We start from the raw sequence: 12939 nt of genomic DNA on the forward strand, positions 1-12939 counted from the left end.
TGAGCGGGCATCAGTAGAACTCTGTTAAAGGGACATAGAAAGTTCTGTGGTAAATTTGTTATTATGAATAATATCCCAAGATACAGACTGATATAAAATAACTTACTTCATAAATATTTTCATTATAACTTCATTTATTATAGATCCTTGTTTAGGTTTGTTTTGGAAAATATATTGTGTTGATTTACAGTAGGAAGAAAAGTGGCCTAATGTTTTAAGCAAAAATTTCACCTATGAAATGATTTTTTTCTAAGCTCATTTAGTAACTAGATGAACTTAAACTACATATGTAAGAAAAATACAGTCTGTGTCCATAATGTGTTATTAAACACTGTCCTTTGTATACATATCAGATTAAAATTTGGAATGAATACTTATCCTTATAGCAAAACAAATAGCACACAGTCATAGTATAGCTTTGTTTAGATTCCTTCCTAGCCTTTCTTTCTCTTGATCATCTTTAACAAAATAGACTTGAAAACTTACTATTTTTAAATGAAAGTAGTCCTTGAAACACTATTTGAATATGTAGAACTACTTTCTTTAAATTAAAAGCTCAATAATAATTAGATCACAACAGGAGGAATCACTGTGAACTTCGTAAGCTGTGGTGTGGATGAATCTCAGCACAGAATTCCAAGTGCAGCAGTCGGAGCAGCAGCTTTAGAATGCGGCAACAGGTGCTGCTCAGCAAATGGTTACTAGGAAGTAAGTTTTCTCAAGTGATGAGGTCCAGGATGTGGAGGAAGAACTGAGGGTGATCAGTTGAAGGAGAAATTAGATCTACCCTCCTGTCTGTAGGGAGTGTGAATTGGAATTGGGATAGACAAAGCGTAATTGAAACTTGTGCTTTGGAATAGCTGTTGTGGGGACCAGAAAGCAGGACAGACCAGGGACCTGTGGAAGGGTGTTCCGAGCATAAGAGTTCTCCTCAAGTGAGAGGCTACACATTTTTAGTGCCATCAAATAGAAGGTAGGTGGTTGGATTGAATTTGGGTTAGGAATATTTTATGTGGGTGGGCGCCTGTGATTGGAAAACATTTTCTGTAAAGGGTCAGATGGTACTGTAGGTTTTCAGTGTTTTGTTTTAAGACTATTCAACTCTGCCTTTATAGAATAAGGCAATCATAGCTAATACATAGGTAGATGGGCATGGCTATGTTCTGGTAAGATTTAAATTATAAAAACAGGTGGAAAGCTGGATATGACAGCTGTGGTATATGATAGAGGGTAGGCTATATAGAATTTATAATACTACAAATTGTATAAGCTATAAATAATTCATTTATGCAGACAGTTAATATTGAATTAGAGTTTATTGCTAAGTAAATTGATTAATAACAAATACCTCTAAAAAGGGTGGCTTGAGGGACTGGAGAGACAGCTCAGTGAGTGAGAGTACTTACTCAAGCAAGTGGACATGAGTTCAGATATTTCACATCCACATAAAAAGCTGGGCATGGCTACACATGCCTGAAAACCTAGCATTGGATTGATGGAGACAAGTTGGTTCCAAAGCTCGCTGGCTGGACAACCCAACTGAAACAGTAAACTTCTAATTTAATTGGGGATCCTGCCTTAAATGGAGAGTGGAGGAAGATGCCTGATGTCCTTCTCCAGACTCCTTGGAGGTGTGCATGGGTGTACTACATACCATACTCCATTCAGAGAGAGATAACTTTTTAAAAGCAGATTTAGAAAATGTAGGTTTTGATTAAATGTGCTTCTATTTTGAACTAAGTAGCCACTTTCCTGCCCTTTGAAAACACTTCGGTTGTTGAATTTTACCAATATGTAGGAAACTGAAGAATTGTTGATACTTGTGTAATTAAGGCCAAAAACCACTGTCTTTAAACTCATTGTCCTGGGATCTAAGACTGCTTCTGTAGGTTCTTTGTTTTAATGTTTGAGGCTGGGTCTCTTGATGCCCAGGCTGGCTTTGAACTCACATTGTAGACAATAATGTTCTATTGGTTGTGCCTTTGCCTCCCAAGTGCCAGGGTTACTGGCGTATGTTGTCATGGCAGTTTCTTGTGATGCCTGACTAGCACCCAGGGCTTTGTGCATGCTAGGCATGTGCTCTCCCAGCAGTGCCACATCTCCAGCCCTGACCTTTTTTCGCCTGCATTTTATATTTAATAGAGCATGACGTTGGGTGTGTTAGCACATGCCTGTAATCCCCAGCACTGGGAAAGTAGTGGCAGGAGGATTAGAAGTTCAAAGCCAGTCTCAACTAAGTATATAGACAGTTTCAGGCCAGCTCAGGCTGCATTGTGGGAATGTGTCTCAAAAACCACCACCACCACCACCACCACCACCACCACCACCACCACCACCACCACCACCACCACCACCACCACCACCACCATCACCACCATCTCCATTTCAACAGCAAGCCAACAAGGACTCTGAGCATGGCTGCTGGCTGACAGTTGTTCTATTGTATAGAGCCTGCTTCTTTGTTAGAAGTTAAGTGAAAATCTCCCTGTTGATGTGATCAACGGAAGGAAAACTAATGAAAATCTCTTTAAACTTAAAAAAAATTAAAATAAAAGGATTCTGAAGGTGACACCCCTCTCCATGATGCCATAAGTAAGAAGCGTGATGACATCCTGGCTGTTCTTTTGGAAGCTGGAGCAGATGTGACCATCACGAACAACAATGGGTTCAATGCCCTGCATCATGCTGCACTGAGAGGAAATCCCAGGTAAAAATGTATTCTTGTTCTGCCTTAGGTATTGTTGTCTGTAGTAGTGTTTTCCTGATGTAATGAGGACAATTTCAGCTGATTTCAGCATCTCAAATGACAAAGCTCTGTAGAAAATATGCCTTTACTCATCAGGTACATGCTACTCTGATATAAGTACTATGAAATGGTTAGATGTTTATTGAATCTACTAGTTATAAAATATCAGGAGTACTAGCTAATACATACATTTTTTTTTTTTTGGTTTTTCGAGACAGGGTTTCTCTGTATTGTTTTCGAGGCTATCAGTCCAGCCTGGCCTCGAACTCACAGAGATCCGCCTGCCTCTGCCTCCCGAGTGCTGGGATTAAAGGCGTGCGCCACCACCGCCCGGCAATACATAAATATTTTAATTAAGTGCATTTTAAGATGTTTTGCTTCTTCGACATCATTCTCAAGGTATACATTATCCATTTACACAATGTTGAGTATTTACGATCATTATTAATGCTGGGTTGTTTAGACCAGGCTGGCTGCAGACTCACAGAGATCCACCTACCTCTGCCTTCCCGAATGCTAGAATCAAAGACCTGCACCGCCACAACCTGGCTGTCCATGAATTCTTATTCCAGGAATTCCTTAATGTGTTTGTTAAAGCTTCTTAGTATAACTATGTGAAGTAGTCACTGAAGACAAAGGGTTTGTTTTATTCTGACTACTGATTGGGGGCAGGGCACACGGAAGGACTGAATTGTTGATTACATAGTGATTTTTTTTTTCAGATTACACATATTTGCATTTTGAAGGAGACAATAATTATGTCTCTGCCCTTCAAATAGAAGGTGAAAATGATGATATCCCATGATAAACCTCGGCTAAGTGCATTAGATGCATCATCTCATTTAATTCTTTTAAAAGACCAAATTTTAAAGCCAGCCCTGCTGGTGATTGTACTTGGGGCCATGCAGCTTTGAGGTGCATGCCATAAAGCAATGGACCTGGCCCTTTGAACAGCCTATGAATTGGCTATGTTCTTTTATTTTTTGAGATAGTGTTTTTCTGTGAAATAGCTCTGGCTGTCCTGAAACTCTCTATAGACTAGGCTAGGCTTTAACTCCCAGAGATCTGTCTGCCTCTGCCTCCCGAGTGCTGGGATTAAAGGTGTGCAGGTCACTGCCCAGCAATAACCTCATTTTATCGATGAAGTATGTGAGAATTATGTGCCTTGGCTTGGCATTTAAGCACATTTCCTTTCTTTTTCAAGACGTTTTCATTGAGAAGTGGACCTGGGCCTGTCATCTTCCTGCCTTCGTCTCCTGAGGGCCAGGATTATAGGCAAATGTATACTACTATGCCAGGCTGACTGTCCAGAGCCCCTCTCTCTGATTTTATGTCCCACTAATTGAAATCTTTCTGCTTGCCGCGTCCTTCAGCTACACTATTACACTGTTTTCCTTCCTAAAGTAGGCCATCTACTGCCTTCCTCCAGGTTCTCAAACACTTTCTTCCATGAGGGATGTTCTCTTAGTCACCTTCTCCTTCTTTCCCCCTGCAGCTGCTTCCTTCTGTCCAGCAAAGTTCCGTTCGGGGTATTACTCAAGTGTGTGGTCTGCTTAGTGCTGCCTGTTTACTGTGTGCCTCTCCTGCAAGACTGTGGGTGTTCATATTCAGGCGTATGTCCTCCACATGTCTGAATAGCACACACTCAAATTAGTCTTAACAGAAAAGCAACTCAAGACTTCAAAAGATAATAGAGGATTAATTACAGAATGACTTCTGTAAGAAAACTGAAGGTATTCAGATGGAGCAAGCACTTCAGATTAAATGGTCAAAAAGATTTTTTGAGGGAATTTAGGTTATACTGTAAAGTTTGAGACAAACTAGTAATTTGAAGGGTATAGAAAACTGGTGTCTTCAGTATTTTGAATTTCATTAGTTGTGAGCATAGGTTAGTTAATAAGTTGAGCATATTGAGGAGGAGGAATGTTTTTCTTCTGTTTCTTGAATTCTTGTATAACTCTTGAGGATTCTTTAGAAAACATGTAGTAGTGACTCCTTCAGCCAGCTAACTTGTAGTAGATGACAGTAAAGAGAGGAAAGGGCTGCAGAGATGGCTCAGGGGGTGAAGGTGCTTGTTGCATGATGCCGACTTCAGCCCCAGAACCCAGTTACGGAAGGAGAGAATGAACTGATTTACTATGCAAGTTGTCCTCAGACCTCTACATGGTTGCTGTGGCACACATACACCTGCATGTATCAGTTAAATATTTTTCAAAGAAAGGAAACTGCGCTAATTATGTAACAAAATGGCTTTGGTTAAAGCTAGTTGAATCCTTTATTCCTTTTTTACTGTTGGGCAGTCGTGACTCTTGGTTGCCATATACCAATTTTATTTGAAGACAGTAAATGGTTATTTAAACATGTGTGTCAATTATAATAGCAGGTTGGGTGTTTTGAGATTTTTTTTCGTATCAAATATTTTATTAAAGTTAACTTTTCTTTGTAGACTTTGAGTCTTTACCTTACCTTGGAAAAGCAGATATGACACATTACTATTTCCAAATGCTAAAAATTGCACTCTTTTTAGGTTAAATATCAAATGTTAATAGACATGGTAACACTTTGCATTTCTTTGCCTATTTCCTAGTCTTTCTTGTTAATGTGGCTTCTGTCCATATTATAATGTTTTAGCCTCTTTTGTTTTGCACTGGCTTCAGTTACTTAGTTGATGATGGACTTCTGTTTCACTGTAATTGTAACTAGTGTTCTTTGGTTAGTATAATTCTTGGGTGTTTTTGAGGATTTTTTTTTCTGTTTTCTTTTTAGAATGTTTACACATTTTTCCCATTAGGTTTTTTTAAAATATATTTTATTTTTAAATATAAGTTAGAAACAAGGTTGCTTCACATGTCAATTCCAGATCCCTCTTCATTTCCCTTCCCTCCTTCTGTGCCCTCCCACCAACCCCCCCCGATCACCTCCTCATTTCCCCAGGGAGCGTGAAGCCCTCCATGGGGTGTCCATAGTCTGTCATTTCATCCAGGGCAGGGCCTAGACCCTCCCCCAAGAGTTCAGGGTGAGAGTGCATCTCTCATTGTTGGATGGGAGTCCAAAGTCCGTGTGTATACCCGGGATAAATACCGATCTGCTACCCAAGGCCCAATGGATTGCCTAGGCCTCCTCACTGATTTGTTTTCTTTTTAACAGCATTGTATAAGCTAGTATTGGGACAAGTATTTGCTTGTAATTATTTCCACTTTTTAGTGATTGAAAATGTGGTAAGTTTCCAACATTTGCATATGCCCTTGTATGTGTGTATGTAGCAGTTGAGTACATTCCCCCCACCCCGAGCTTCGCTTTTAGTTAATAACAGTAATTTTTCATCAGTGCATCAGCGACATGGTAGAATTGATAATTATTGGATGTGATTTTCTGAAGGGAAACTTTTATTATCTTGGTCTTCAAAATATGTATAGGCGCCTTATGTTTATGGAAGATACTCTTTGAGATCTGGACTTGAAGGTGCAGATCAGTACAGATTGTAAAATTTCAGTGTTGATCTGTGGGTTTAAGAATTTTAATTCAGAATAATACTGGCCATGTGTTTGTTTTTGTTTGTGTTGGTAGTACTGTAGATTGAACCCAGGACTTTGTATGTGCTAGGCACCCTGGAGCTGCATTTCCAGCCAGATGTTTTATGTTTATAGTGATATTCCCCTAGAGTTTAGTCTGAGACTTGTGAGGAAAGCTCTTGTGAGGAAAAAACAGGAGAACAGTGACATGTTGATTAGTGAGGATTGTCACTGGCAGGTGAGGAACAAGGCTGGAGAGTTGAAAGTCTTCATAAATAATAATTAGCATTTTCTTTGTTTTGAGTATTAGAAATCTTTGCTTCAGGTTAAGGGTCAGAAGAATTAGATGTTTATTGTTAAAGTCTGTCCCTGAGACAGCATTCTGCAACATCATACTAATACTCAGGTAAATAGTGTGGCAAACCTGAAAGCTAGAAAATTAGTACTATTGAAGATAATGACTCCCTTTGTTTTCTGTAATTTTAAACATACATACCATGCCCTGGAGAGATGGCTCAGCATTTATGAGTATATATTTCTTTCAGAGGATGTGAGTTTAGTTTCAGGTACCCATGACAGGTATTGCTGTCTATAACTCCAGGGAGATCTGATGCCTCTACCCTCTCTGTGGCCATGCATATTTAGAAATACACATGCTTTTTAAGAATTATATAAATAACTCTCAACATATGCATACCTGTGCGAAACACACTGTCATAGTCTCATGTTTTTAGGTGAGTTTAGAGGAATTTCTCAGATATTTTCTTCCTTTTCAGGAAGTTCATCAGGTAGTACAATGGGCATTTTCTTATTTTAAAAAGAATGAGAAATTTAATAATTTGATTTTTAAAATTTGCAATGCTTTTATAGTAGTTTTTAAAATTAGTTAAAATGAAAAGTTAATACCAAAGACCACAAATAAATAAGTTTATTTGAAATCCTTTTTATCACACATTTTTTTATAAACCTTTTAATAAACATCTTTAATCACTGTAGTTCTTCCAAATAAAATCGACAGTTGCTAGTTATTTACTTTTAATTACAGTCAGAAAAAATTCAATAAGCTGAAATTAGTTGCCATATAGTTCATATTCACAGATGAAACGCTGGTATCCTGTGGTAATCAATGCATAGCTACAGCTGGTTGAAGGGGACCAAATCCATTGAAGAGGCGATTTGGTTCCATTTTACCAGCTTTAGCAAAGCATTACTGCTGCTAGTTTAGGATCCAAATTGGTTAAATGCTCCTTTATGGAAATTCAACATGACAAATGTTAGAAGTCCCCGTACTGGTGTGCCAGTCGCCAGGAGTGAAATTCCCTCTTGTGCGTGCATGTCCTACCACTTGGTACTCTTGTAACTCACTCATCTTTATGTAATTCTTGTTTATTTTAATGTGTAGTCAGTCCAGGCTGGCCTCGATCCTCCTTCGTCTGCCTCCTTCAGCAAATCCTGCTGGTGTGCATGGTGTGCATACTAACCACAACCGGCTACGTAATTCTTAAGTGCACATAAATAGCCTCTTGGAAAATCAGCATCCTTTAGAAAGAACAGAGGTCTAATGCATGGCAGAGTAATGTTTCCAGTTTATCTCCCAGCAAGTTCTTTTGTCTTTTCTTTATTTTTTTCCCTTTCTTCTTTGTTTTGAGACTGTCTCTCTGTATAGCCCTGACTGTCCTGAAACTCAGACACCAGACTGACCTCAAACAGAGATCCACTCGCTTTTGCCTCCTGAGTGCTGGGATTAAGGTTGTGTGCCACCACATCCAGACTGCCAAGCCAGGTTTTTAACTAATTAAGCTAGAAACTGAGAGTCATGTTAGCTGCATATTTCTGTGCTGCTTTTTAGTGCGATAGTCAAGGACTAAGCAAGTTGCTGACAGCAGTGGAGGGATATGAGTGGCCTTAAGAAAACACCTCTACCCTTTAGTTTATAAATAGATCATGCATGTCTTCAGTGTCATTCTTTGTTTTTGCTTGTGTTGGCCTACTAACCTTGAGGTCATAATTTAACCTCCTTCAAGATCTATTTCCTTAACTAAATTCTTTGCTTTTTTGAGTGTACATTGTATAGTTCCTATTATAAGGTTAGTGTTACATGGATGTGTGGTAGTTAGCTATAATCCATGAATTTTGTTAAAGTACTTGTTATAGTGTGATTCTGCTGTAGATTTCCTGTCTGAGAAGGATAGCTTCTGAAACATATTCTTGTGAGAGATACAAGTCTGATAAATGATAATTTGTAAAATAAGAATGCGGAGTGAAATACATTAACTTATTCTCTTAAACTAACCTGGGAGAAGGATGACACAGGGTAAAACAACATGCAAATAGTTGTATATGATATTCTGCTTCTGTAAGTTCTTAAGTATTTTGCCGCTGGTGAAATTAATGTAGTTTTAATTCTTTCCATCATTTTTCATAATAGTGAAATAGGTGCTCAACTGCCTGAATTGAGTGCTGAAGGCAGCACTAGCCTGGCTCTATTTTTAGTAGTTACATGGCAGCCATTCAGCAGATGCAGTTGCTCAAGTGTGCTTTTGGATAGTTCGGTTCCATGTACTGGCCATATCAGGGCAAGGAGAGGCCATGGGAAAAAATAGTGCAGCGTTTGATAATGTCAGCATCTGTCATCCCTGTCAGGAAGGCAGTTGACGTGTTTGGGTTACAGCAGTGTCAGCAGATGCCCAGAGTCTTAACATGTACTCCGTTCAAAAGGAACACCTGATCTAAGTGCTAGACGTGACATTTCAGGGTGATTGAGAACACTCCTAGATATGGTAGCTAAACTTGGAACCATAGAATCAGTTTTCAATTTCACTTTATAAATGAACAGCTAGCATTTTCTAAGGATTGTAGCCGAAATTCCTAGTTGCTGAAATGTTTTTAAAGAATTATTCTTTTCAGACTTGTGGAATAATTAATACAGTTGTTCATAATTCATTTTGAGCAGAATGATACCCTTTGATATAAACAAGGATAATACAGTCTGTAAAATATTTGACAGTTTGTTACCAATATATACTGTTTCCTTTGAGTTGGGGCCCAACATTTTGTCATTTTTATCCATCTCTCTCATGCTTTAAGTGTTAGCAGCATGTAAAGTTGGGTTAAGAACTGACAAACTGGAGACAAGGGCAAATAATTTCACTTGTACAGTATAATTTTACTTAAAAGATAGCCTTTAAAATTATAGTTTTCAATAGTGTCAGGAAAGAAAATGTAAAACTGAAAAATTTGCCTTAGAAAATCCTCTGATTTTAATAGGTGGTACATTTTACCACATGTGAAGAACAGTTATTAAAACACGAGTAAAATCACATTTTAATGTGATTTTTGTTGCCTTAATTTTCCTACTAGATCTGTTGATTCTGATTTGATTAATCTGATAGACCTAAATAAAGATCAAATTGTGAAGACAGAAAATGGTCGATCTGTATCTCACTGTTTGTGCTGGCAATACTATTTCTTTTGTAGTAAAATTTTAATCATGTGAGTACTCACACAATGTAGAATGTAGAACTAAAATAAAAATTGAAATCCACTTATGGAACTTTTCCTTTAAATATAATGTAATGTATATTAGTTTGCACTTGCAAATGGCTGGTGCATACTTTTGGGATAGGGATTTTAATACTGTTAGTGGCCATGTATTTGGCAGCAGGGTAATTCATCATGCCAAGGTCATCCTCCTGGAAAGCATTGTTCCTCTTGTTGGCCATTACCTACCCAAAATACATACTTCTTTACATTCCATAGCAGTGTAAGTTCATATGGGTACATAAAGAAGTATGTGCTCTGAGTAGGCACTACTAAGCTGTTTGCTGTGGAAACTTGAAGCCCCTTCCCCTTTGTTAGTAAACATTCTGGTTCCTGATGGGAATAGTGCAGAGATGAGTTTCAGAGACCCAGTTTCACACAGATTTACCTGACCTCAGTGTGTACTTGGTGCGCTTTGTGGTGGGTGCACATAAGCACTGGGTGCTTGTCCTGCTTATTCTTCTTCAGGAGATGCAGAGTCAGTGGAGTTCTGCGTGTACTCAGAAATGCCAGCGCCAGAGTGCTGTGCTCTCGCAGGTCCTTTTTCTTCTACTTTACTTTGTTTCTAGATACTGTAAACAGATGGTAATTAGTGTTTTAAAAGTATTGTTATAAACCAGATACTTTTACCTAAACCTTACTGGAAGGAACATATTACACCAGAATTGACTTTTTTATTGCATGAGTCAATGACTGTTCATAAATGGTAATTTATTTTCAAGGTTGTCATTTGGCAAGTTCTCTGTTGTTCTTTGTTATTAGTTCCTTACCTGAGTTTTGTGCTTCTGTTTTCATTGAATGCAAATTCAAATAGATATGAAAGTATTTGACTTGGGTGAGATTACTTTTTAAAAATGGCTTTTAATATAAAGGAAAATTACTAAAACAGTTTAGCTTCTTCAATGTTGCCATAAAAGAACAGAAGCACTTAAATGTGTGTGAGACTCTGGGTTTTACCTGAAATATTTAACAAAAGGAAAAAAATGTGAGTGGCCTTTAATCACTGACATTTACGAAGGTCATTTGAAAGGAGACCTTGAGAAAATTTGAGATTTGGAAAAGTATAGACTGGGAGAATGGTGTAGTAGAATTTCTGCAGCTTGTAAAGAATGCTAGTGCAGCAGCTGGCCTTGCAGCTGAGAATTGCACCATACACCTTCATATACAGTTTTGTGGCCTGAATAGTAAACAAGGGAGACTTTAGTAACTACTAGGTTTCTAGCTAACTAAATCTTGAAATAGCTTTTAAAAGCTATCATACTATGGAGGCATTGATGCCGATTTACTAGAGAAGTGAGAACAACTGAAACAATTGTTTAAAACATTAAAGCTTAAATCTTTAGTAATATAATCTCAGTGGTGAATTGTGTATTTTTGAAGTTATCTGGCATACTACTTGAACAATGGCATTTTAAAAACTTAGTGGTCAGTTTGAGCTTTGAAATTAGGCTATGCCCAGATATAAATGAATTTAACAGTGAGAATATATATCAGTCAGTACTAGATAAGCATTCAGACAGCCTGAAGCATCCTTACAAGTCGGCCCTTGTACCGGGTTACCTGTGTGCTTGGAGGCCGGCAGCATTTGCAGGACAAGTGAGGTAGATGACCGGGACAGTCATGCCGCAGTCACCGCATCATGATTGCTCCCTCACATTATTTGCTGACTCGGCACTTCTGTTTTTGAGCCGGATGAAGTAAGGGGGTTTAGGTGGACACAGAACCTTACCTTTTAAGATAAATTTAAAAGATAAGTAAATAAAAAAATGGATAATCTACCTTTCTCTCCTGCCCTTCCTCAACGCACAGACACACACATAGTCACACATGTGTATGCACACATACACACACTAGAATCAATGTTGGCTATATAATATGTCAGTTATTGCATAGAAAGCTAGAGAAAGTTAAGTAATGGGGAATGGTTGCTAACAATGACCAAGAATTGTACCTAGTTTGTTGATGTTAGGTAAAGTAATTCACAAGAGGGTGAAAATTGCAGAGGAAGTTAAAGATAGATTAAAAGCAAGAAACAAAAACAAAATTACAAACAACCCCCCCAACACACCTCACTCCCCCAAGTAGCTATAAACATTCACCCTGTTTCCTGTGGCCACCAGAGTACATTGGGTTCTTCTGACACCTCAGGAACTATTCTGCGTCTTTCTTGCTTTGAGATTCTTTTGGGGGAGCGAGAGTTTGAATTTCCTGGTTAACGGTAGGTCTGCAGTGAAGCTGCCTTGTCATATCCAGAGGTCAAGTCTGCAGGTGAGGTCAGGACTTCACATCGTCACCACAGAGGCAAACTGAGATTCTTCCCCCAGTAACCACAGCCTAGGCTGCTAGAGCTTTATAGGCAGCTAAGCATTTGAAACACGCACTCCCAGGCAAACAGGCTCACTTGTGCCTCTCTCTTCCCTGACCATATTTAGTCAACCATAGCAAAAAATAGTCTCTCAGCTGTTGATTGTCGATCTCAGGGCTGAGGAAGCTGAGGAAGCGTCTATCTTGCTTTCTGCCTATTGATTGTTCTTCCTGTGGTCCAAACAGTGCCATTTGCCCTGCCTTTTTTTTTTTCTTCCTAAGAACTGCCAAATAAAGTGGTGTGTCATGTTTCTACTCACATTTCCCAGATTCCCCTGCGCTTATGCTTAGACGGGAAACCTCAGGCGACTGTCACTATACTTAGAGGCGCTGCAGAGAAAAAAGGGAAAGGGAGGCACACAAAATTTACTTTGGCTAGTAGCAGGACAGTCTTCAGGCAGATCTGGAGGATGTAAAAATCCCTCTGCTGCCAAAATATTTTATAATCTTGACTTTTTTTGTTGGTTAAAAATGTTTTGTACAGTAATTATTACACAGCTGTCAGCTTCTAGGAATTTTGTACTGTTATATTTAGGTCTAGTTATTTCTATAGAGGCTTCTAAAATATAATAAATAGTACTTGACTGGACAGTAGAAGTGGTAAGTCGAACCCGTATAGTGATTGTGAGGTAAGATCATTAAGAAAAGCATAGGTAGTTCAGTGTCTGCTTTGGTCACCTTGTTGTAGTGCTTAGTGAAAACATGGCAGGAATGCCTCTGAATAATTATGTGCTTTGAAGCATGCACATTCAAGTCCAAAGAAGCCTTTTGGTGTGA

General features: G+C 38.6%; 1 protein-coding gene across 1 annotated transcript in view; it reads left to right on the forward strand.

The window, feature by feature from the left end:
• The window catches only part of Mib1 (MIB E3 ubiquitin protein ligase 1), a 96061-nt gene that overhangs the window by 54175 nt on the left and 28947 nt on the right, over window positions 1-12939 (forward strand). Inside the window, exon 12 of the mRNA XM_005065382.4 lies at window positions 2556-2707. Coding sequence (XP_005065439.1) covers window positions 2556-2707 — 152 coding nt within the window. The remainder of the gene's footprint in view (window positions 1-2555; window positions 2708-12939) is intronic.

Source organism: Mesocricetus auratus, unplaced genomic scaffold, assembly GCF_017639785.1.
Source record: "Mesocricetus auratus isolate SY011 unplaced genomic scaffold, BCM_Maur_2.0 Super-Scaffold_100015, whole genome shotgun sequence".
NCBI lineage: Eukaryota > Metazoa > Chordata > Mammalia > Rodentia > Cricetidae > Mesocricetus > Mesocricetus auratus.